General features: G+C 42.7%; 1 protein-coding gene across 1 annotated transcript; it reads left to right on the forward strand.

The window, feature by feature from the left end:
* Positions 1–3654: 3654 nt before the first annotated feature.
* slc16a2 (solute carrier family 16 member 2) lies at positions 3655–23750 on the forward strand. The gene is made up of 7 exons (XM_076159584.1): positions 3655–4677; positions 12076–12220; positions 12450–12948; positions 14989–15132; positions 16735–16963; positions 19147–19419; positions 19503–23750. Exons 1-6 carry the CDS (start codon positions 4257–4259, stop codon positions 19401–19403), a joined length of 1695 nt encoding a protein of 564 aa, XP_076015699.1. The 5' UTR covers positions 3655–4256; the 3' UTR covers positions 19404–19419; positions 19503–23750.
* Positions 23751–26879: the final 3129 nt, after the last annotated feature.

Raw genomic sequence — 26879 nt, forward strand, 5'->3', positions numbered from 1 at the left:
GCTTCAGATGTGTATATATATTAGTATATTGTGCATTTTATATGCTCATAAACTACATCTACTGCTCACATGTTTACTTAAAAGCGACACAAGTGACTCAGGAATGAGGATGCGAGCCAGCTCTCTGGTCAATAGACTTGAAGCTGTGTTTGGTATTTTTCGCTGTTGACATGTTCTGTTTTTAACACAGCATGAAGTAAACTGCATTGGTTATACAAAAGGAAAGGACACATTTGCTTTAAGAATATTACACCATACGCTTTCTGTAGCTGAATACACTTCTTCATGGTGACGCTGACTCCCACACTTGGCATCTTGATTGTAGTTCCCAGAAGTTTGATGTAATTGATTGTGTTGTTCCCAGTTGAAGATGGGGGGCACAGGGGAGTGCTGTCTACAGTTTCTGAAGCTTTACACACCAGGTTGTTTTGGCTGCACCAGATAATCATCATCCTCCACTTCCAGTCTGTGTTCCCCTGCCTTCGTTGTGATAAATTTCTCCTACCTGTAACTGGGTGGTGCAGGAAACCAAAACATATCAAAGATTTGAATGATTCATTTCCCAACCTGGAAGATACAGTCTGTCTCATGGAACTGCAAGTTCACACTCGTGATTTGTGAAACTCATCACCCAGCAACTGCAGCATACAATATTATTTACCCACACTGAATACCTAAATAATGCTTATGTATGTTTTCATTAGGAAATGACACCATATGCTATCCTAGGAAATTGTGGCGGTACACTGTTGTAAGTATGTCACTAGAGATTGAGTCATTGTTGTGTGATCAATGAAGCTATTAATATGGTGTGCGGTACAGATATTTGAAGAGCTATAACAGTTTCAATGGCTCGCCTACACTTTTTGTAAGTGAGCTCATACTTATTGTATGTGCAGTCAACAGCTCAGAGAAAAAGAAAAAGAAAAAGCTCCCCTGATTCAAATGAAAAGAAAGGAAAATACAGCTAAATATGTGTTGGAGTTTTACAGCTGAATTTATTTTGTGCTTTTGTCTTTCACTGTCAGACCCTTATCATTTTGAAAACAAAAATTCTGACTAATAGGCCGATCCTTGTTCATGTTATTACTCACTATCACAGAGAGGTTGGTCATTATTTGCTGGATGTCTGGAGCCACACAGCAGCGCCCAGGTGAAACCAATTACAGCACAGAAGTCACGTCAGATTTCTGTACCCAGATTGCATCACGATAAGATCCAATGTTTTGTCTCCAGTGATACTCAAACATACCCACATAGGATGATGAGCAACGCTGTGGCTGTGGCTGTGGCTGTGGTGGTGAACTGCTCAAAGATGGGTGACATCATTTTCAAGACAGTATATTCAATTACATACAATTTCCTTCCACCAGTGAAAGGAGATGCTGCTGAATTTTTGGACCAATTGCAAATCCAGAACACCGGGGACATGAACTATTATGATAGTCTGAGTCATGCAGGATAAAGATTAGCCCGACTATTCCTATTCCCACTCCCACCACCTGGCGTACGTGTTTGAACATGACGGATATGAGACAACCTGCAGGTAAGTGTTTATTGTACCACTCACCAGACAACATTCACAAAGAATTAGGATTTTGTTAATTCTCAACCCACTTGAATTATAATTATATCAGCAGGGATTTCACTCCATCTGCTTTGTACATCAAGTGACGTGAAACAACAACTATTTTCTTTTGGATTCACTCGCTCTCGGTCAGCCTCTGATTGATTTATCAGACTCAGAAATGTGTGGGCCTCTGGTCATACCACTCACTTGTGTTATGATGTGGCTCATTCCCTCTGCTACCCACACCTCTCTAAGGAGTTAAGGAATTCTCTTAGAGCAGGAATTACCCCTCATGACCTTTGACTCCTCTGATTCATTCAATAGGAAGCCTAACACAGTCTTGAAACCACTTTCTGCCAAATCACTGTGGAGCCAGAGTGGGCTATGCAAAATTAACTGTTCCTCAAGGGGCTAAGTGAAAACAGACTTGATGATGTAGACTCTTTGAAGGCGAATTCCCACAATCCCAAGACCACATGGATTTTATGGTAATTTATGGCCGCCAGTACACCCTGGTGGTTAGAGACCTCAGTAAAAGTCCTTGTGTCAACTGCCCTGCTGTGGTGGATTTGCAGGATAGTTCCACAGCAGAGCATGACCTTTAACCTGAAGGAGGCAGTAAGTATCAAACCAGCTTAAATATGTTGCACATGTAACAAAACTACTGGAATACCTTCTGTGAGTGCGTACATTTTGTGCATGAACAGACACATTCACAATTTTAGATACAAATTAGAGTAGTACTATAATAAAATGTAGCCACTATGGCAACACATGTTCAGATGTCTCACATGCTTTCTCATGACAACAGAAAACAAAAATACTGCGGTGACCAACTCTTAAATAGACCACAATGCACCATGGACACAAGCTGAGAGGAGAAGATTTACCTACCAGCACAACTTGTGGATCAGAAAACATCAGAGTCAAAAACAACATTGACAGCTTAAATTAATTAAAGAATATTGTTTTTTTCATGATTTTTCTGGCAGGTGATGTCACTCACATTTTGTACTTCACTTCAGATTAAGAGATTGTTTGAGGGAATTTGTCTTCTTTTTGGTGTCATTGGGTTGGTATTATGTAATATCAGAAATGACAGTTAAGTAATAGTAGGCCAAAACATATAACACACCAATAAGCACAGTTATTAAGGATAAACATAGGAAATCGTTGTGTTTAACAAATTAGAACGTGTTTTTAGAAAGAAGATTTTTGTTTACCAGGCATGAACGTTAACTACACTATATATCTACTATGGGTGGGCCTGGCTAAATCTATAGGTTGAGTTGTAGCCCCATCTAGCGGTGTTTGATTGCTACTATCCTGTTGAATCAGAAACAAAGGCCTACTCACATGGCAGCTATTACTTGGCCAGAGAACCTCAAAGATAGAAATCATTCAGAGGTGCTGACTTGATTAGTGGATAGTTTGACTTCAACTGTCTTTATGAAACAGAGATAGTTAGGGATACTTCTTTCAAAATTCCCTGAATATAAGGGAAATGTGTTTGTAACTAGACTGGTACAACTGACAAACTGCTGCTGGGAAGTGGACCTCATAATGCTTCTGTTTTCTCTGGCAGGATGTGAGCTAGAGAGCATAACATGGGAGCGGCCAGGAGACCATGAACTGCATGAACATTTTTGTGCCCTGGAGGAGAAGATACTGAACAAACTAGTTCAGTGTTAAGCCTGCTATGTGTTCACACAGTCGCCTACTACAAGTTTTTTATAGAGTTTCTGAACTGAAATGGAGAGAAGTTTTTTTTTTTAACATAAACGTGGCACGCCTCTCTTAGACGGACACCTTTGCCCACCGGAACTAATAACACATATTAATATATATAATAAATAAAAATATATATTAAAACGTTTGTATTATTTAATTTTAAATGTTGTGGGGAACTCGTTTCACTGGGGAAACTACGTATTTGTGCCTTTTTTAGTATTTATATCGGCGTGAAAGCTCAGATGAGGCACTTGGAACAATCGGGCATTTCCGTCAATCCGAGAAAGCACGAAGGACAAACCCGTCCCACAACGGTAAAGCTCTACTATTGGTTCCGCCCGTTTATCCGCCACGGGAAGGGGAGGCGGGAGCAAGCTGTTGAATGAAGGCCGTAGCTATGTTGACACTTAAAAGAACAGACAATCTCCGGGACCGTCGCGGGCAAACGTATTTCACATTTACACAGTATAAAGGTATCGGGTGAAAGAGGCGGCGGAGTCCATTTAAAGATCGGGGGGTGTTGTGGATTGCGTGACGGGACGAGAGCGCGGGGGGCAGAGCGGACGTGCTGCACAGGTTGATGGTTCGTGTTTGACTCGGTCCAGGGAAAAGCAACAAAAGTAAACATACGGCAGCTCGACTCGAGTCAGTGCAGTCCGATCGTGGAATACGAGGTGTCGTTAATTTGAGAACCACGTTGTACCCGCCGATTGTACGATTATACGTCCAGACAGAATGATTGGTTAAGGCTGTTAACTGAAGTTGACGCTTACACTTGCGCTACACGCTGTGTCTGTAGGAGGCTTGTCCGACAGGAAAAGGTCCGTCTGTGTTGACCATTTTGACACATAGCCAATCATATCTGTTATTCAAATACGCACTCTTATGTCAGTGACCTATATCTCATGCAAGTGCGCCGAGAGCCCACAGTAAACGCTCCAGCAGATCAGACAGCATGGGGATCAGCGGGTTAGACAACCAGGCGGAGTCCAGCGAGGTGTCCCGGACGGTGCAGCCGGCGGAGGCTCCTCAGATGGAGCCGAGAGATGCTCCCAGAGCCCCAGAGAGGGGCGAGGCCGAGCAGGCGGAGGCCAGCGAGGGTAAAATCGCCCATGAGGACAGCATGGTACAGCTGATCGACGCGGGCTCCAAGCCGCCGCTCTCCCCGGCGTCTGAGTCCGAGTGTGCGCTCCAGGTGGAGCGACGCGGGGCTGGGTTTGTCCCGCCAGAGGGAGGCTACGGCTGGCTGGTGGTTTTTGCAGCAACCTGGTGCAACGGGTCCATCTTCGGGATTCAGAACTCTTTCGGCATCCTGCATACGATGCTGGAGAAGGAGCACGCAAACCCAGACGACCAGACGTCTCAGTTCAAATTGGGTGAGTACGAGGTGGTCTGAGGTGAGCGCATCGATTCTGGTTAAGATGATTGATGATTGACCGGTTCATATCTGCAGACACATCAGTTGCAGACAGAGCTGCCTATGTCTGCGCCTATAGATCCACTGACATTGAAAGTAAAAAGATGGTTACAGGGAATAACAGTGAGAGATTAGCAGCATCATTAGTATGCAAAAACACATCACTGTGTGTCTGCATGGAAATCACGCCAGCAGCAGCAGCAGCAGCAGCAGCAGTCTGCATCATGATGTATAGGCTATTATAGGTATAGAGAATCAGCAGATTAAAAAAGATATAGGTCAGCTCAGAGTTCAGACGGGTTTACCCTGCACATTATCCATGTTTAGAAATGTCACCCCCACCATGTGAAATGCCAGGAGTGTTTCTCCAACACCTATAGTGCTCATTCGTCCTTTACTGGTGTGTCATACATGTTGAATTAACCGCTTAGTACTGCTTGGTGGAGGTGGTCAGCTGCATCTCATGGAGAATCCTTTAAACCATTACCAGACATACAACCGGTCAAATATGTAATCGCTCTCTATGCATTAACACCACCTGCAGTAAGTGAAATTCCAATTCAAGTTGTCATAAATATCCCATTGACAACGTCTCCCCCAAAGCCCTGTAGAGCTTTTGAGACATTTGGACCCCAGACCCCAGTCTGTCATCCTAAACATGTGATCCAGCCAAACAAATTATTGATATGGAGCCTGGAAACAAATGGGCCTAAGTCTCACACAGAATGAGATTTTTCACATCAGTCAGAGAGCGGAATGATGTAGAAAATGCCATTGCTGTATAGAAGCAGCTAGGAGACCTTGTGATGGTTTCAGGCTGGTATGAGTCATATTGTGTCACAATAACATTGCTGTTGAGCCTTTATACAGGCTTTCTTAGTGCTGTACTGATGAGGTGCCCTCAGTCTTGTAGAGACCGGTGAGTGGAGAATAATATCACACGCTGTTCAGGTCACATTCTCTTTATACCGGGTGCTTTAAGTTTGACTCATGACACATCCACTGTATGTAATGCTAAAATCCACCTCTAATGCACTGTAGGATTTCACTGTCCAGTCGTGCTTTGTGGAGATGAATTAATGTCAGGATGAAGTTTGGGAAAAGGACGTGGCGATGCTCCAACAGTTAATCAGAAACTTACTGACTTTTGCTAACTCAAACCTGTTGGCATAATGACAACAACTGTTGCTCAAAACAGGAATTCGACATTCTCTGAGTAGACAAAGTCAGCTTTGAGTTTATTGTCAGAGGTGGTTTCAGCCCCGTACATGTTACATATTAGTCTTGGGGTCTTACTTACACTCACAAATACTCACCAAATGAGTCTGGTACATCGTGTGTGAAGGTGTGAAATGAGATGTACGGATTTAACTGCAGTGAAATGAGTGTATAGCAGTAAAGAACAGTCACAGGAGCAATTATTTTTCACAAGTTCCCCTATGAGCAGGAAAGGGTCAGGATGTGGGAAGGGATTATGCTTCTAAAACATCTCTCTTGAACTAATTCAATCCTGCAGTGTGAAAGACAGCGACACAGAAAAGACTTAAATCATCACGCTCCCCTCAATTGATTAGTTAAGTACAGACTGACATCTCTAATGGCAGCCTGAACTATCTTTGAATTAAATTAACCGAGGCACTGCGACTATGCATCATAATACTTCCAGGCTCTGTGAGAGTGGATCATTCAAACAGATTATTGCTGTTAGTTTCTTGTCAAAAGTGTTCGAAATTCATTGCTCCATTCAGTTTGACCTTTTTTGGAGGGGCTTGTTAAGGATTTCATCTCTGGAGGGTTTGTTTGATTTAATTTCTTGGTCGTTCACTGTTCTCATATGTGAAAGGATTAAGTTTATAGGCCCAGGCTTGACGTTTTGCCCTCAGCAACAGACGAAAACAGGAAGACAGCCTAACCATAGTTGTAAAGCCTCCTTTATACCCCCTTTAAACTAACAGTCCAGTTAAAGAGGGTATACAATTCAATTCATGATTAGATTAACGTCAAGAAAATGTGCCATTAAAAGATCAGGATATAAATCAATCTTGATGAGAGATTAACATTAGGAGATTATTCCAGGTTAAGTACAACAGTAAGAGCAATAAAAGGAGATAAAGGCAGAGAGGAGAGCGGGCTTATGAGTTACAGATGGTGTCGTTCTGCTCTGGTTAGGGGTTCCGTTCCTGTTGCTTCCACGCCAAAAATGAAACATGCAGGAGTGTAGATCTGTTTTCAGTTCATGCAACAAGCACGGCATTCTTTTAAAATTGATGAAATGTAAAAACAATGGGTCTCACTGTGAATAATGGCTGTGTGCTGTAAACCTGAGGGCTGGAGTTCAAGCTGTGGCGCTGTTGCAGAAGTAGGAGCGGAGAGATAAAATTTGTCAGTGACCCAGTGATTCATTCATTTTGTGAAGCCCGTAAGGTGTCTGAGAGCATGTTTTGGACCACACACACGCACACACATGCACGCACGCACGCACGCACGCACGCACGCACGCACGCACGCACGCACGCACGCACGCACGCACACACACACACACACACAAACACACACACACACACACACGCAATCCTATATCATAGTGGAGAATAGCTCCTAATGATCTAAAATGATTAAACAGGTGACAGCTTCTCCTGCCAGGAAGTGTTAATCAGAAGCTCCGTTGTCTGAGATTTCCACGGCGCCGCCACTGCAGCAAGAAATCCCAGGTTGAGAGTTTGAGCCCTGTAGTGAGTGTGGCATTACAGTAGGAAGGGGAATGAGTTCAGACCAGATCAGGGTCAGCCGCACTGTAACCGCTACACCTCTATACACTCACAAGTAGGCACACACAGACAGATGATCGGACAAGGGTGGACACACACGCACACGCACACACAAACAAAAGAACACATATGCACACACAGGCAAGATTACAAGCTAAGATACGCAGCCTCGACTGGCCTCTTCTCTGCATTCCATTGTTTGCAGGTGAGGAAACCAAACTGGGAGTAGAGACGACAGGAAGATATATTTCCAGGCCAGGAAACTATAGAGTTTTAGTGTGAAATAGAACACCGAGACTTGAATGATGAGAACAGCATCTGTGATGAGCTTGAAATCAGTGTGTACCCCATTGTACCCAGACGGTAACATGCAGTGGTGTGAAGGTGTTAAAACATCGGCACATACGCCTCTAACCGTAACAAACTGTATGACTGACCGTGTCACTAGTATGAGGTTTCTTTGATTGTGTTCAGGAGGTAAATTGATGCTGAAAATGTACACATATGGTGGCCTTTCTGTGATTAAAATGAGGATTATGACTTGATAGTGTCTTCAGATCAGCATCAGATTTGACTGTACTGTAGTTTAGACATCTAATAAATACAGGTGCACTTATGTAAATGCACTTTAAATGCAAGACAGAAGTATGCAAGTGGTTTAAACTCAAGTGAATAAGAGTGCAACAAGAACAAGTAAAGGCAGAAGTGAACAACAGAGAGGATTAGAGAGAAGACCTATATATAGGAGCCCCGGGCCTTTACCTGGCTTTGCACCTGTTCAGCTGACAGTGCTCATTCTTAAGTGTAAACTGAGTGTATGGTGTACTGTTTCCAACATGTCGAGAGCTCTTATGTACGTATGTGTACATGCGTGTTCTTGTGCGAATGTATATACGTCGATAGTAAAAGGTTCCGACCATTTCATGCATTTTCCCCTCCTCGAAATGAGTAAATGTCAGTCAACAAAGCCACAATTACAGCATTTCTGGAAATGGAAGGTGTTTGTTAACTGACCCACACACACACACATACACACACACACACACACACACACAAACACACACACCTCCAGCTGCAGTTATAACCAGGCAAAGTGAAGTGTGCTGGACGATGATTCAGCAAAATGCTCTGACATTTTCATATGTTAATATGAAAAAAACAGCATTTTATAACGGAGACAAAAGGTAAATATAATTTTCATCTCACTCACTGTTGTGTTCACGGCACAATACTGTCTCTTTAAGTGTCAGACTGCATTTTCCTGAGAGGTTTGTTCCTGCTATGTACAGATGGGACTTTCAGAGTCTCTCTCACTCTCACTCTCTTTCTCTCTCTCTCTCTCTCCCTCTCTCTCTCCCTCTCTCTCACCCTCTCTCTCTCTCTTTAGCACTCTCTTGCTGTCAGACTGCATCCATCACATAAATAGAGAAGAACATGTTGACCCTCAAATGTACCACACACACACACGCACGCACGCACGCACGCACACACGCACGCACGCACGCACGCACGCACGCACGCACGCACGCACGCACGCACGCACGCACGCACGCACACACACACACGCACACGCTCGCATACAAACACATGCATAGAACCACGGCGCTGTCTTCCTTTTTCAGCCTTGCCTCGCTATGTTCTGTTTCTTTTGTTTGGAAGTATTCAGACCTAATTGTCTGTGATGAGTACACTCGGCTGCATTCAAACGCCTCAGTTTGTGCCGAGGCCGGGGGAAAGCGGGGTTGCGTTGGCTCCAAAAGAGAGGAGAAAGCGCTGTCTGTGTTTTGTTCGCCTCTGATTGGAAAGTGAAATTGGCATTTTAGAGTTCTGTGCAGGTACCTAAACATATGTTCTCTTAGTTGCATGTTGACATGGAGGTTACTGTACTGTACACTTAAAAACAGCCAACCCCATGTACTGCAATCATTTCCTCCACATTGGTTAATTGGTGCTGTCTGTAATTATTCATGGGAGAGAGTGCTGGAAGCCTCGAGCTGTTCCAACAATTTGCTGCCTCTCATCGTTTCTTTCTGCCTGTATTGTGGCAAACAAATCTCTTGACATTATTTTAATTGCTATAACCATTTGTTTTTAGCGATGCTTTTATATTTTAAAACCATATCTTACATCTACCTAAACCTAAAATTGCTCCAAGCAGTTCTATTCTGCAAACCCTCACTGTCTGGCTGGCAAAAGCAGGATAACACTGATCAGTAAACATAACCAAGCCACCAAGTTTATTGAATGTATTAATGTATGAGCAGACATCAGGCGGGACTGGAAACAACACAGGTACTGCTGAGTCACATTCAATTCAAACCATCAGACCACCCAACTTGATCAAAGCCTGGATTAACAACAAGGCCCCCCCCCCCGGGATGAACTGCTGACACTGCGAATCCTGGGACTAACTAGAGAATGGGAATAACTAGAGAGCCTATGATGTGGTTACCCAACATGCCAGCAATACCAGTAAGGTGAAATATGAGAAGGTGGAGAAATAGCGGTGAAGGGAACATGCAACACTGTGACACCCTCAGGGAAAGACTCAGACTTATCAGGCTTAAATTAGCAACCAGCAGATGTTGAATTTTGTTTTACAATACTTAGTAAAAGACTGTATGACTGCTGTATGTGCTTGTGTGTGTGTTTAACAAGAGGCAGGTTGGGTTTCTCTCATTTTGCCGACCCTGTGATCTTTCCTTTAGCGCCACCATGAGGCCGAGCGCGCAGTCTTTCCCCTAAAACAACGATACCTGTTCATCTACTAGGCCGCGGCTTTCAACATATAGTATCCTCTGACTTGTTAGTGATAGTCTGAGTGCCGTGACCTCACTCACTCACACTCACTTTACACCCCTATCACACCACAAACTCTGCATGCTTACCTGGTATATGTAGCCCGCCCTGTCTTCTTCTGCACTGTACACGATAGAGAGCAACCCTATATGTGGATTAACCTGCGGATTGTCAAATGTTAGCTGAGGTGTGTTTTCCTTTCTGTATGCAAACCCGCGGAGAACAGATTACCATGTTCTTTGCATTGTGGTGCCATCAAGTCTGTCACTTCCATTGTGTGAAGTCTGCGGCTTAATAGCGTGAAGAGTGAAGACTTTATGTGGTGCTGGGCTGTACACAACGCGTAGATAGAAGCGTTGTGAGAGCTGCTGGTAAATTCTTTTTATTTACGTGAACCCAGTATGTTTCCTGAATCCATTCCAGCAGCTCATTGACAGTGGGACGGTTCCAGTTGTGATGCCAAACCAAAACCCCTTCATGTCGGTAATTTGAGCCAATCTAATGTAATTCCCCTCGTTTCTTTCCATGGTATAGCTTATAGCTTTTTTTTACAGCGAGTGAGGTTGATGTTAAACAGGAAAATTCACCTCCCTTTCGGGTGAACAAACTCAAGGATGGAAGCACTGCAGTCCATCTAAAACTCAAACAGAAATTGACTTTGTAGTGCCCGCCGAATTCTGTACATCGTGTACCAGCAGATGTGCGTGCGTTACAATTTTAGGCAACTCCTACAACAGACACAGTGTTCGCTGACTTTTTTGTACAGTGCTTTCATGGATGTGTTTTATGTAAATCATTCCGTCCACCTGCTCCACGGTCCCCGTCAGTGTCTCAATAGTTGGCTTCGGTCCCATCGAGCTGCTGGATCAGTGTAACTCACAATCTAGACACCATGGTAGACATTAAAGCTACCTTTGCTCCCCAGAAGCCTGGACCCAGACTGTGGGTTTGTTTGTGCTTCAGGGTTCAGGTTCTCTCGGTTAGATCAGTCTCCCTTGTTATTATGTAACAGAATTTATACCACACATGTCAACTGTCTGCTTTTGATCTGCTTTCACGTTTCAGAAATCTTATTGAACTTTAGTTTCAAAGTACAGATCCGCTCGCTAAAATTCAACGCTTCATATTGTTATAATCTATTATTAAATAAGAATCACTGCATGAAATCTGAGTGGAATTTTCCCCCTCTTGTGTTAAAGGTTATAGGCTCAATCACAAATCTCTCCCCAGGTTTACAGGAAGTCGAGTTAAGAAAATTGAGAATGAGTTAATCAGAAGCCGCAGAAATGTGCCTGTTAACTGCACACAGCTGATAAACAGATGTTCAGCCGGCTGCGTACGTGTGACAATCTGTCACTGGCTGATGCTCGCCTGTCCTTATCAAAAAAAGGAGAGCTCAACCGGCAGCAAAGGCCGTTCGGTAAAAAAAGGGAGGAATTCTGCCAAAACTGATTTGTAAACACAATGTTACAAAATCGAATAAAATATGATCCAGGTTTGCCTCTGTGGTCCAATCACCTCTGGCTTACTGATTGATTGGGCTATGCGATAATTCTATGTAATGATCAATCAATTTAGTCTCTAATGTTTGCTAGATCCAGTTTCTCAAATGTGGGGACGTTATGATGAAAATATTCATTAGCTGCTGTCCTATAATGAATTGCTGCCGTGACAGGAAGTGAATCAGTTTGTCCATATTGTTCTTTAATTCTTGATGTTCTAACTATAGCATATGTGTTTTCTTTGTGACAGTGCTGATCAAATCTTCCTTCTCCTCCTCCTTTCTGCAGCCTGGGTGGGGGCTCTGGCCATGGGGATGATCTTCTTGTGTTCACCAGTGGTCAGCATGTTCACAGACCACTTTGGCTGTAGGAAGACTGCTGTCGGCGGAGCCACATTGGCTTTTATAGGGCTGCTCAGTACCGCGTTTGCAAAGTAAGACACTTTAATTGAAATACGTTCGTATGCCTCATAATCGGATTTTGCACCACATATTGTGTGATCATAAATAATGAATGAGAGGAAACGTACTTCAGATTTGGAATATTTGTAGTTGAAGTACTTGAATCAGAATTTGTCACTGATGCCATGACAATAATTATTCTTTATTATCAATATATCATTATCTCTTTAATACTTTTTCTCTCTGTCTTTCTTCTCTCAGCTCGCTTGGCCTTCGCTATTTCACATATGGGATATTGTTTGGATGCGGCTCCTCCTTCGCCTTCCAGCCTTCGTTGGTCATTCTCGGTCACTACTTCCGTCAGCGCCTGGGCCTGGCCAATGGCATAGTGACGGCTGGTGCTAGCCTCTTCTCCATGGGCCTGCCAGTATTACTTAACAAGGTGGTGGAACCACTGGGCGTGAGCAGAACCTTCCAGATCCTCAGCCTCTTCATGCTGGTCCAGGCCTTGCTGGCCTTGGCATTCAAACCTTTACTGCCACCCGGGGGAGGCATGGGACCGCCAGGTATGGGTCCTGGCCCTTGCGAACCCCACACGCAGTCCGGGGCGAGCGGTCAGGGGACGAGCTGGTGGAGTAAAGCCCTGGCTGTGGTCAGGAAGTACTTCAACCTGCGGGTGTTTCACATCGTCACCTACCGTGTGTGGGCGTTTGGAGTTGCCACAGCCGTGCTAGGCTACTTTGTGCCATATGTCCATCTGGTAAGAATCTATAGGATTTCCTTGTAGCCATATTACAAATTTGGCGTATTCACTACACCCTGTGTGTTCTGAATACATCTTAAAATGCCATAATAGAATAATGACGTCGCTCTGCTGCTGCTTTGACTTGGACAGCAGTGTTTTCCACAAAAAATGTTCAGTTAACGATTGAATAACGTCGTAAAGCACATCTACTCTTTCTCCCTCATTAAGAAATCAATGAATATGCAGGTGATGCCCCACTTAACAGCACATCTGGTCTGGTTACACTCCATTCTGAACATGAAAATTTACTAAAACTACCAAGCAAAATGCAGATAAGATTCAAACGAATATATGCAAATCTATCCGCTTTCATGTTTGCCGCTTCAGAACCATGTTTGACTTCCATCCATCATAAATTATTTCCATACGTGCCCGTCAGCAACTCAGATGACAGGGAAGAAAAATGTTTGACTCCTTCAGTAGAGGAATGTGAAGACAGTATAGAGACGCGTTCTGCACAGACATGAGAAGTAACGTCTAAAAAAAGACATTCTTTAGAGAGGAGGAGAGGAGAGAGGACTAGAATACTACACAGCTTCAATTTTAGCGGTTTCCATGTAAACCGGTTTCAGTTCACTACTTTTTCTGTGCATCGTGTAGAGGAATTGTCTTTTAGTACTCCTATACCTCTGCTTCCTGGTCCTTATTAGACTCGATCCTCTTGTTCTGAAGTAATTGTCATATCTCCTGATGAAGTTTCATATCATCATAGTTGCCTTTTAATACTTGTAATCTCATATTTTTGTTATGTATCCTCTATTGTACAGTATGCAAAGGTATTATGCTGACATTTGAAATATGTAGGTATTCCGCTTTGGGTACTTTGCAATTACCTCATATAGAAAACACTATATAATGTTCTGGAGTATTTTTGGAATGTGACATAGGAAACTCAGCGTCTTCACATATATTGTAAGGTTACACAAACAATGTTATGTCAGTGATTGAAAGATGTAATATAACCTCGTAACGTATTTGAAATGATCTCTCGGCAGCGAAGGGGAGAAAGAGAGAGAGAGAGAGACGCGAAGGGGCGAGAGAGAACGTGATATTTATCTCCGACTCTTATTGTTGCAATGTGGGCGGTCTGCTGCCATTCATGTTCGTTGGGGCTCAGGGAGAGGGCAGAGGAATGCTGGGTACACGAGCTGTAAAAGCTGGAGGTCTGGTTCTATCGTGATGGTAATAAGGTTTGTGGGAGTCATTGTTGCCGCTGCCTATCAGAAGTCCTGCTGCTGACAACCAAGTTAAGAGTGCTGGTCTGAATAACATGATTGGATGAGCTGTTCAATGTCTCCAAGTACAGTAATCCCACCTCATGGAATGCTTAAAATCCACGTTTGGGATTTTTGTTTTTTTCAAGGGCTGGACAAGGCTTACTTCCAATTTCGGTGTTAGACGTTAGAAGAGATTTGGGTAGAAAAGAGAGAATGAGACAGCAAGCAAAGGATGAAGATGAAGTGTAAAGCCGCTGCGTAGAACTGTGAAGTCAATCTCTCATTTTCCAGATGTCGGATGTTCCAGCTCCGGCCTCCCTCTGTCCGGCCTGTTGTTTCAGGCTCAGGCCCAGATGTAAACACAGCCCCGGCCTTTGTATTGGCTCAACCACCTCAGGAAGCCTCTCCTGTATGGCCTCCCTGTATCCCTAAATATGCCTATCCTATGGCCCTTGATGTCAGCCCCTGGCATTTAGAACCCTTCAAAGCAGAGCAAATATTTCGGAAGAATTAGCAAGTTCAGAAAAAGACTTCAGAGGGTGGCTTCATGTTTTGGATCTGATTAAGGGGGGTTAGGCCCGAGGGGAATGGGAGAGTCTGATCTATACGTATCGGTTCATACTGTCCTGCTGTTCCAAGAGTATGTAGATGCGGCGCCGTTGTTATTCTAAGACGTCGGCTTTATGGATGGAGGATCTCTCCGTTCCATGAAAATGCACTAATGACATACAGTTAGGCCTCACACGTAGCTCTTGGTTTGTCTCTGTCTGTCCCTCAGATCAACTTTGTCAAGGAGAAATTCAAGGGGACCCAAAAAGAATGGGTACTGCTGGTATGCATAGGAGCTTCGTCTGGGGTGGGGCGTCTCGCCTTCGGCAAGCTCGGCGACCTCATTTCTGGTGTTCAGAAGATCTACATGCAGGTAAGGAAAGGCCTGGGGGCAATGCTGTGACACATGGGCCTGGTGTATTAACTGGAATCACGCCAGTCGGCAGTTTGCTTTCATATTTCCGAAGGCCTGACCTCAATTATGCAAAACATTCCTGAGAAATGTAAGAAATCCCTATGAGCACATTCCTGAAAAATGGTTGCAGTCTTAAACAGTGGAACAGTGTGCTAAAAGAATTATTATTTCAAAATAAAAGAACAACTTTGACCCGAATTAGAGGGCTTTGGCTATCATCTGTATTTTACGCCTCTTTTTCAAAACATTGTGTCTTTTTCTTATAACCATTTCTATAATCAGCTTCCACCACTGAGGGGCCAAGGTTTGTCTAATATCCCACTTGAAAGGATTATTTTGTGACACTAGGCTGAACATTTAGTCTCCTTTATAGCCTATTAGGCCGCAGATACCCTTGACTCATATTCAAACGTGCAGACAGTCTCAGTACCAGAATGAAGCGAAGCTGTCTCGCTGCACTTGGGTAATGAAAGAGGTGATTATGTTTAAGCAGAGGGTAAATAGCACGACAGTCTGAGACGTGAGTAAAAATAGATTTAGTCTCTTCTTGCTGCCGTGTAGTTCCGGCTAAAGGTAATCCAACAAGTCTGTGCGTCAGTACGTCACACTCGCTCTCCTTGGTGTGTAGTTCACATAGCTATAGTGAATCGTAAGGTTTTTATCAAACAAATACAGTTATAGTTACATGAAATATTAACCCTACTTGCTATTGACTAGTCGTGTACAAAGGTAACAGCAAAGAAACAAGGGATTCTTATGAAACATGTGGAATGTGTTTACAATGCTGCTCAGTTTCTCCCCTGCTGTCATAATAAAGAAACAATGTGGCTCTGAAGAAATATGAGATGCTTGTTCTTGTACATTTGAAGAAGTTATGGAGCTGCTTTCCTCTGTAATGTGATAATTGAAAGTGACATTTTGTTTCTCATTAAGGCATTGGCATGTCACCTTACTGTACTAATCAACTCTGAGCTCAGTATAATACAGTCTAAGTGTTTAGATTGTGGTTGCATGAGGTGTGCAGACTTCTCCACTAATCAAATTCAAAGCACATTGGTAAATGCCTCCTTACTCAATCGAAGGGATTAGATGGATAATGTGACTGAGATTTATTTCTCAGAACGACATTCCTTAAACTGAGTCATAATCCCAAATCCCTCACATTTAGAAATCGAACTAACTCACCAATGGGGAACTAAAGAAAGAACATTGGTTCATAAGTTTAGTTCATGTGTGTGTGACAATCTGACCTTCAGTGTGCAAGCTACATAAACAAGATGGCAACAGAGAGGCTGCAGGGAAATGGAAACTAGAAAAAAGACTAATCTTCCCTCAGGTATTAACATCAGTGCTGCTATTGACAATAAAGAAACCAAACACAGGCTGGGGGAAGAGATGAGAGAGAAAATGGCAGCTACAGCCTCGAGGCAAGGGCAATTACATCATTATTGTCTGGTTTGAAGTCTATTTTCACCACAAGGCTCTGATCAAAGGGCTAAATGATAAATAAGAAGACGAGGCAGTGTAAATGTGTTTGGTCACTGTCCCTGTCTGTCCTAGGTGGTGTCCTTCCTGGCTCTGGGTCTGATGTCCATGATGATTCCTCAGTGCTCCGTGTTCGAGGGGCTGGTGGTTGTGTGTGTGTTTCTGGGACTGTGTGACGGATGCTTCCTCACCATGATGGCTCCTATAGCGTTCGAGCTGGTGGGGCCCATGCAGGCCTCGCAGGCCATAGGCTACCTTCTGGGCCTCATGGCTGTTCCCATGACAGCCGGGCCGCCCATCGCAGGTGAGAAGCTCACAGCTTTTTGTCCTGTTTTTTTTCCCTTGAAGTGATTGTAGCAGTGATTTCTATTATCCAACATGAGTTTACTGGCAGTAACAGCACAGAATGGGCCAGTGGCCAACAACAGGCCGTCTCCAGGGATAAAGCATTGCTTCAGGAAAAAGCTCACATAGGATCGGATCTCAGCACACAACTCCCTTTATGTCTCTTGGCTTTTCTCCTGCACATCCATCTCTCCCTCCCCCCTCTCCCCCTCTCCCCTGTTCCATTCTGCTCTCTCCTGTAATGGAGGTGAAGCTCAGCAGACTGTGGGCAAACATTAATTTGATGACTCAGGCGTCCTCTGGCTTTCTTTCTGCCAGCCTCTGTCAACAAAACACAATCTCTACAGGCTGATATCTGATAATTCAAGCTAATGCTCTCAAAATGTGGAATCCCTTAAAACAAAGCAATAGTATCTCTCTCTCTTTAGTAAGGAGTATACATGAAATATGTGAAAGATTTTTCCTCTCGACAAAAGATCTTCTAATCATTCTTGTGGATGGAACTGTGCTTTAATGTATAATCCAATTCTATCTGTCATGTGTCAACTGTTTTGGAAGAGTCTAGTTTTGATTAATGTGTAATCACCTTGTGCTCCTTCTGTATTTTCTGCAAATTCTTAACCCAATTTACACTTTGCATCAACATGTGATCTTATTGTCTTGATACATTATCCAGATAGTGAGATTGCACGTTAAAGCAAATGGTGAATGATCACAAAGGGCAATGTGTTGGGGTTGCGTTGCTCTCTGCTAGCACACATGTTTTCCAGGTGGGCCTCTTGACAGATGGGCCGGGGGGAGCATTTTGTCAGAGCTCAGTGGGCTGATCGTTGAGTTAAGCAAAACATTTTTCAGCAGTTTTTATTGTTTTCATAATTTGTGTTGCATTAACCCATTTGTCAAGCCACTTATCGCAAAAAAATTAACAATATTCCTGATGGCCAGTCAGCCACGTTCCACATACCTATGCGGTCTGACTTTGTTTGGATCTCTCTTCCTTGCAGTCAAGTGTAAATGCAATGAGTACTGCAGGGACACAATGATGAATTCGTCTTGACCCTCCTTTCATCCACATGAAATGATTTCAGTGGGAATGCAGCTTTCCATAAATGAGTACAGACAAAAGCTATTAGTTCTTTCAGATATGGATGAAGCTTGACCGTGGGTTGAGGAGGAAGGACGAGCTTTAATAACAGTGTAGCAGTCTGCCTACTGAGATCTGATCACAATGCAGGCAGCTTCCAGATAATGACACAGAATGTTGATGCCGGGTGTACGTGCAAGTTTAAAAGGAACCTCAGTCCCTGCTGCTCTCTGCTACCGTTACCAGATAACTGAACGTGAGCCGATGAAGATGTGGGATCACGAAGCACCAACTCCTAATCATGTGAACGCATCTGATTCAGCTCATTAGGTCTGGATAGAGCATGGAGAGATGGGAAATTAGCAGCACTGTTCCATAATTCCGACATCCAGCATCCATTCCAAGTCCAAGTCGTTATGCAAACAAAGACGTTGATATCTGACTGTAATAGTTGAGTAAGTGTAAACATCTGTTGTATCTGTTACTGTACATTCAAAGCAAAACAGGCTCGGTCCCCCCGGGATCTCTGTGAATGAAAGTACCACCTGTATCAACACGTTTAATGTTTCTGTACAGTTTGTACGGTACATGAGAAACAATGCATACATAGCAGCTTCATCAGGGGAACAATACAGCGCTCTCATGTCATGTATAGGGCCATGGATGGCTGTAAACTCAATGTCGCTTGTTTGCTTTTTTACGATCACAGCGGTAGGATGTGAACATTGAAAGGGGAAGTTTCACAACAGCACTATGAATATCACAGCCACAGGCCTTATGCTATGATAGGATTTTAGAAAGGTTTGGTAGTATGATGTCATAATGGAGCAACAGGAGCAATTTACAGCTGGTCGAGTCTCCTTTCCCTTCACTAAACTGTCTCATTCTCTTTAATGATGAATACTTCTGCATCATGAAGAGGTTTTTTCTTTTCAACTTATCCTAAAACTGATATTGTTGTCATAATGTAATATCTTACTTATAGCAAGATTTAACTTGAAAAATATTGCGATTGAACTATATTCTGCCCCCCCCCCCCGTCTGTCTCTGTCTCTCAGGTCTCCTGCATGACTCCTTCGGGGACTACACAGTGGCCTTCTCTCTGGCTGGGGTCCCTCCCATGGTGGGGGGAGTGGTGCTTTTCTTCGTGCCCTTGATACACCGCAGGCTCCAGAGAGACCAGGCAGCCGCCACACCAGAGGAGACACCCAGCACCGCTCACATGCTGCCCACCGCCCAAACAGAGGGGTCGCTCAAGAGCTGCTCTAATGGAGACATTCTGCCTGGATACACTGATGTAGAAACCAACATCTGAGTTGCCCTGTGTAAAGGTAATGTATATATGTCTCTTTAATGTAATTGCTTCTGTTTCCATGTTGTTTCCTTCTCTAATATTGAACTTCTTTTTATTTAGGGATAAAGCCCACCAGCACCTTTTGCCTCCTTAGATCTCCCCAATCAGATGAGAGCTTTACATATGGGGGCCAGCGTCTCCATGTATAGGATCCTACCCCAATTTCCTTAACTCTCATCCACAGACTTCCTGTTGGCTGAATTTTTTTTTTACGTCTCTCACCCCCCCGTGGACTCTCATTGGCTGTTACTCGTGATGACGCAGAGAGAACTCAAAAAGGTCGCTTTGACTAGAAGAGAGGACAAAAAGAAAGCACATCAGTGTTGGATGATCCAAATGTTTTAGGGAGAAAAGCACAACACAGACTTAGAAATGATGTTTTTATCCAAGAATCACTGGGGGACTCAAGTTTTCGCTTAATACCTCCAAGAGCCGAGAAATGAAGAGATTTTTCACGACCATGGTAGTGTCTGATATTGCCACATTTATCTTGCTACCTTAGCTTTAGAATCTGTAAATAATTTGTATACTTTGCTTTTAGATTATATACTTTCAACGCATGTAAAACAAGAAATAGTGAAGGAATGACTTCACGCTCCCTTTAGTCTCACCTCATGAGTCTCATCTTTTACAAAAAAAAGTTTCCTTTCCGTCCGCATCTGTAGGTGCATCGTGGTTTCATCCTGATCTTTTTTGCAGATGGATTCTGGTCTGCGGTATTTTTGTTCTGTTCTGTTTCATTTTTGTTTATCAGTCAGTGTTTTCTACTGTGACATCTACAAGGGGATCATGTTTGTTTGTAGCCATTAGGTCAGCCGTCACACACCATCACCTCTCAGTCAGACTGTAACACTGTATTCACATGGAGGTTCAAAGCCCTCAGCTGCTCTGCCAGCCTGCCTGAGTGGGACACAGCTGTGAAATATTCACTGAAACATTCCCTCCAGAGGACAGTTGGCAGGTTCATAAACATTTGGATCACTTACATTACAGGTTCTATTGAACAATGGGTTTAGTGAACAGGTGCAGTAAATGAGTGATTGAGTTACACTCTAAGGTAATATGAATATTGGTAATATTCACAGTGATTTAGATCTTAAAATCTACACTAACCTCACTGCGGAGTGTAGTTTTCGAGGAGTTTTAAATAGGAAACATACACATATACCTCAGTAATCTAATAATCCTCATAAATCCATCTGGACATGTTGACAGTCTTAACCTCATATTTTCTCTGTTTGGTGTAGTGGTTTATTGTTGCGGTCTGAACCAGATTTTCGAGCCACAAAGCGGCTTTACAGCTGCCAAAGGCTTGTTTTCAATCAGCACTGCTTCCTCTAAAACCTCATTAGTGACTCTTCAGGCGCCGCAAACATGTGGAAATGGCTCAAATATATATATACACGTGGTGAATAATCATTTTTAAGATTTCCTTTCTTCTCCCTTTGCCTTCATCCTTTGTGCTGGTCTGTTACCTCTTCTTTACCATTTACCATTTAGTTTTTCATAGATTTTCTTTGATCTCACACCCTCATATCCCTGTTTCTAAATGAATAACTGTAATCCTAAATAGAATGATCAGTTTCTTTAAAGTAGAGGAAGACTGAGGTGTAGAATAAGATATTAAGACAATCGTGTGAATAGATTGATAGTTGCGACTATCAAGGGCTTTAATGTGACAGAACGTAGGTCGAAACCGATCAGAGTTCATAGCGCGTCTTGGAATGATGTGAAGTTTGATTCATGCCGTATTGTGTGACGAATGCCTGGCGAATTGCAGTGCTGAGGTTGCTGATTAGATATCTGGCTGTAAAACATAGAAAAATACAGGATTCCTTTCAAGCTTCTGTCCTCATTTGGGGACATTCAAGTGACAAATCTGCCTTCTGGGACTATTAACTCATACAACATAACTGGATTTGCCTCCACTTACACCAACACAGTCTCTTCAGGTATCTCTTACACACAAACACACACATCCTCCACCGGACCTCCGTGATGGCAACACAACTGCAAAGCCAAAAGTGAATGTTTAGGGAATCTAGACATGATTTCCTTCTGTTGTTTTTTGTTTGTTTTTAAGTTAGTTTGTGTCAGTATTTCTGCTTGTTTGGCCCGAGTAGCCTCATCCAGTTTCTGGTCAGAACCAGCTGGTTATTAATCTACTGTAGATTAATTTAGAGAAAACTGAAATGTATCAGAATACATACTTTATACTTTATAATGATTTTTAATTAATCATATGCTGTTTTATTTGCTTTATAATGTTTTAATGGTTAATTGTTATTCATTTGTTTTCATAGTGATACAATTTAACAACTACTGGAAAAAAAATTGACTATGGAGCTACGATTTGGTTCTGTGAAAAGTCCGGGTTAAGTTTTCCTTAACAGATTGAGAACATTCCAACTTGGTAAAGCCTCCCAGAACATTCCCACACTGTCCCCTCTCTCCCCAAGGTTCCCTAAATCTTGAACAAGCTCTATATTTGCCAAAAGAAGAATGTTCTACATCTGTTAACATGGAGCGCTATACAATAGGAAAACCTTCTGGCAATGATCCCAAGCGGTTCTGTAAAGGTTTTGTGTTATGACCAACTGGAAGCCTGCAGGGAACATTTATTAGATGTAATTAAAGCATGAGAGAATGTTACATAGGAAGAAGTAACTGAATGTGTCTGGAAGGTTGTTGAAGTTAAAATGGGGACGTAGAATGGGAAGCGCTGTTTGTAGGATAACGTGTAGGAGCTAAATGATTGGAGCACGCTGTCTGTCTGTCTGTCTCTCTGTCTTGTCTGTCTGGATGGCTGCTTGGCCTCTGCTCTCAGTGTTTGTTTGCCAAAGTCTTTCTTTCTATGCAGCTTAGCTGGGCTGGCAGCCCGTTCCCACCAACCACTGCACTGTCTGAGGTCTGAACACGACAATCTCAACTTGATAAATGTTTACTTCGACGGCAAGTTTGCATTTGTCCCCTATAGCACTTAAAGCTTTAGGCTGTAATGGTTTCAGGCTGTAGCTCCATTAAACTCCTTTGCTTTTAAAAACTACAAAATTGCTACAAACACTATGAGTGGTTTTTCTTTGGGGTTTGATTAAAATTGTAGCTTTTTTTTCTTCTAATTTTTAAAAAGATTTTAAATTATTGTTGGACCTTTTTATCCCCACCTATTGGTGCTCGCCTTTCATATTCAGCATGCAGGTCAGAGCCAGAAACATTCCGCACCTGAGGATTAATGAGAACAGGTTCCTATGGAAGCCCCACACTCAGTCGCAAGATGAAATTGCCGTATTTTGGCTCCATTGTTTGCACAAAACAAGTGCCTACGTGCTCTGATGGACTGTAATCAGTGGCACGGGTGTGTTCAATCACCAACAAGAGAGGTGGAATACATCACAGCAACAACAAACTATATTCAGTGTGTCTGTGATAATCGGGCAAATAGCATAAATAGACTGAGGAAGAGAAGTTAGAAGAAGTAATATCAGCAAACAGCACAGTGGGGCTCTGTTGCAGTGTTTTATGCTTTGTTCTCTTTAGGCTTTGAATGTGCAGAGAACAAACCTCGGCGTTCCAGTTTCACCCCATTCGACTGTGGAGTTTTGTTCTCCTTCGATGTGCCGCCTCTCTGCTCCTCTGACCTCAGGCTGAGTGTATTTTTCCTGCAGAACCCTAAAATGTCTCAAACGTTTTGGCTTCCCATCTTTCCATTTTAGTCGAGGAAGCCATTATTATGATTATTATTATTATTTTTATCATTGCAAGAATCTAAAGAATGTTTAGACCTTGAATAGACAAAGATGCTCCGTGTTTAATTGATCCTGTTCAAATTGAGAGACGGAGTCATAATTGTGTGTGTGTTTGGGGGGGGGGGGGGCACTCGGCATTGACTGAGGCGTGGGTTCCCTGAGTGCCTTCTAGTTTTGTTCATATGTTTTCACAGCCTTTCACAGATTTTACCTGCTCTTGTTTATTTTTTATATCCCAGATTGAAATATAGTGAGTGTTTCACTGGGGTTCTGCTGATACCACACGACCTTAATGTTCCTGCTTCAACCTTCACTAAGGTGGCTGCTGTTGAGCCCTTCCTCCCTTTTCTGAGCCCCTCTTTCTCTTCACACGCTTTTTTATATATTTTTTATTGAAGTCATTTCATAAAAATGTTCTAACGAGGCCAGTGACATCATGAGATTTGAAATTAAGTCATGCTGCTAAAAAATCAATGTCATTATTTTGTGTATTGGTGAAGTGAATTTTAATCTGTATCAAAAGAGGCACATTTTTCTATTAATCCAACAATAAATATTTAATATGGTAACAATCCGTGCCGTCATGGTGGCTGTGTTTTGTCTTAATCTTGTGCGCTTCTCCGTCACTCTTCCACATCCGACTCTGCGGGTTGTCAGGTATTCAGATTAACCTCAGAGACCTTGTCTGAGATAAACTGGACGCGCTGGATGTGCCGTCAGACGTGTGATCTACTCATTTCACCACGGCAACATGGTTAAGTTGATTTAAGTATTAAGGACTGCTTTGATTCCTCCTTCCCTCGTTTGACCTCAGCACTCACAGCCAGTCAGCCTACCACGCTGTGTCTGAAAGATCATGCTTCACTAAATCAGTTCCAAGCAGCAGACCTCCATTGATATACAGGAAGCTATTGTGCACATGTCACAAGGCAGATAATCACTTGTTGAGTCTGGCTTTGAGCTAGAGCCTTCTTTTCACTCTTTAATAAATAACAATATAATAATAAATACAGATAAAAAAGAATGAGAAAGGAGCTCGAACTGGCACATCCACAAATAAAAGTGAAGCCGTTTAATCTCAACTTTGAAATCATGTTTTCCTTCAGGCAAATCTGCTCTTAGTCTGGTAAGATACTACTTGTTGCTTTGTTCTATCTTATTCTGTTCTATTGTCTACAGATGTTTGGGAACTTGGAGAACTGATGCCTCAATACATCAAATTCTTGAATTATAATACTTAACATTCTCTGAGTGGAATCATCAGAAGCGATGTACAAGAAAAGACTTTCCCCTCTTCTGTTTACTGTTCTATGACCCAACTGCTACCAAAACAACAGCTGTAACATTATATCTGATGTAGGTCCATCTGTAGTCCAGTAGAGGGCGCCATCCCCTCTCCCCTTTGTTCTTGAAGTGACGTGTGACGCAGTTTCTCACGTGGACATTTTTAAGGCCTCAAAAGGTCCAATAAAGAACAATGAACTGTGTTAAAGTGTAAAAACATTTCATACTAGAACGTTTATTTCAGGTACACAAAGAAAGTCTTGCAATCAGTTATAGTTACATTATTCGGTCTTGCGTATTTATTTAGTGTGCATTGAAAGTAAAAAGCCAAAGAAAGACATTGCTCTTCATTTCATTAGGATTTTCATAAAACATGCCTCCGCTTGATACTATGTCTGTATCATGACAACTGACGGTACATATTTAGAAATAATTAGGATTCAGATTCACTGTTGAAGTAGATGATGAGTGCATAGAGAGAGTTTGAGTGGCTGTGAAATGTCATTAAGGGAGTTTCCAGGTTAACAAGCGTCACCACAATGAAAAGTATGTGACAAGCTATTAGTCTCAGAGCAATTTTAAAGAAATGTTGGAAGTTTACCATGATGATATCCTGGAAGTGATATATATATAAATAGTTTAGGAAATTTTCTAAGATTTTCAACTTCCTCACAAAGATGAAAAAGAAGAAGACGATAAATGAAAGTCCAGTTGTTTCAGTTTGTTATATCTGTGAAACATGAGGGTCCTCGGCTCGTAACAGGAAGTGATGTGAAACAGGGTGATGTTTTCTGTCCTGTTGTGCCACACTCTTTTCCTTCCTTTCATGTTAAGAGAAACCCACCCCCTCTCTCTCAGCCCCTCCCTTCACTTTTCCGCCAGAGCATTTGAGTGTTTTAAGTGCAGTGCATTTCAGGATGTTGTGTTAAAGGAAAGTGTTGCTATCAACCGCCGCACTTTCACCTTGTAACCTGGAAAAAATGTCTGAATCAGGGCCAGTATGGGCTGTGAATAGCATTTTTGCAGCATGAGATGATGTGGCGGATTGGTTTTTATCGGGTTAGGTGAATTAACACCTTGCTACTCTGCTAAACTGTGTGTCAGGGCGGTCAGACTGGGAATAACACATTACACACTCATTAAAGTTATGGACTATGAAATCGTACACGTACACAATTCACTCAAGATGAAAAGTGAAACTACTAGTTTACAGTGTGTGGTAATGGCAAACTTCATATCTGTTGCAACTTTTAAAGGCCAAGTTTTAGTTATTAACCCTAATACTCACACACCTTAAATACTTTAATTGCTTTAATCGCTTCAATTCAAGCGTAGTCCAACTACAGCACATTTTGAAACAAGATTATAGTGTTTAAGTATATATCTTAAGTCTTTATTGTTGAGCGATTATGATGAAATGTGTAGACAAGCAAGATGTAGCAGTTACTAAAATGGCCTAAAATAAAGGTGATGTGGTCTCAAGCAGCTCAGCAACATATTGGACTATTGAAATAAAAAATATATAAGATAAATAAGACATTATGTTCACGCTGGTTGTGTGATCGGTCAGTATTCTTTTGTTATAGGGCAGCTGATTGCAGGTGGCCCGACGGCTGCTGCTGCACATTGTGTTATTGTTCTCAGAGAGATAAAGTGTGTCAGCCGGGCATGACGTGTTGCCAGACGTGTCTCTGCCAGCGTTTGTCCTGTCCAGTACGACTTTGTCTTCCAAACCAAACACTCCCGTCCCTGGAAACTTCCTCAGCTGATAGTGAGCTGATAAGTTGGTAGGCTACATGTGGCTTCAGGCCGCAGCAAAGATAGTCCTGCCTTCACACAGTGGGACCCAGGACACACACAGGCACACACACAAATATTTGCCAAACAGGTCCCTTTTGAGCAGTTCAGCACAGCTGCGTATTGTAATTCAACTAAAGCAGAAACCTGTTGGAGTTTGGAGGTTGATTGTTTCTGCTGGGACAGTCTGGTGGTGGAGGATAAGCCAGAATAACATTACATAACAACACAACATGATGGACTGAACAAAGAAAGAGAAGAGATACTGTGCATTAACTGGAAAGAAAGAAGAAAACAATAGCAAGAAACAGAAATGATGAAAGCTTTCCATCCTCTCAGAAAGCAGGAGAGGAAATGTTGGACGGAGAATCCATTGATTAGCTGTGCTCACACGTTTAAGCGCAAACACTGATGTTATGTTTGAGTTCAAGAACACGCGATGGTGATCCTGTCCTGTGTCTCTTTGTCTAGAGCCCCAACCAGCAAGTTTCCCACAAATCACCTCCAAACTTGGCAGAAACATTGTGTAGGGTAATGGGCGGTCTGTGTTTGTATTGTCTGTGTGTATATTTGCACATCACACCTAAATAATGACATAAAGCCACTGAAA

Source organism: Genypterus blacodes, unplaced genomic scaffold (assembly GCF_046128005.1).
Source record: "Genypterus blacodes isolate CSIRO-AG114 ecotype Tasmania unplaced genomic scaffold, CSIRO-AGI_Gbla_v1 ptg000098l_1, whole genome shotgun sequence".
NCBI lineage: Eukaryota > Metazoa > Chordata > Actinopteri > Ophidiiformes > Ophidiidae > Genypterus > Genypterus blacodes.

Excerpts from the sequence above, each read along its gene's own strand:
- slc16a2 (XM_076159584.1), top strand. The coding sequence starts at position 4,257 with ATGGGGATCAGCGGGTTAGACAACCAGGCGGAGTCCAGCGAGGTGTCC. Across the intron at positions 12,949-14,988 it reads TTGTGCCATATGTCCATCTG|ATCAACTTTGTCAAGGAGAA; the intron begins GTAAGAATCTAT and ends TCTGTCCCTCAG. Across the intron at positions 15,133-16,734 it reads TTCAGAAGATCTACATGCAG|GTGGTGTCCTTCCTGGCTCT; the intron begins GTAAGGAAAGGC and ends TGTCTGTCCTAG.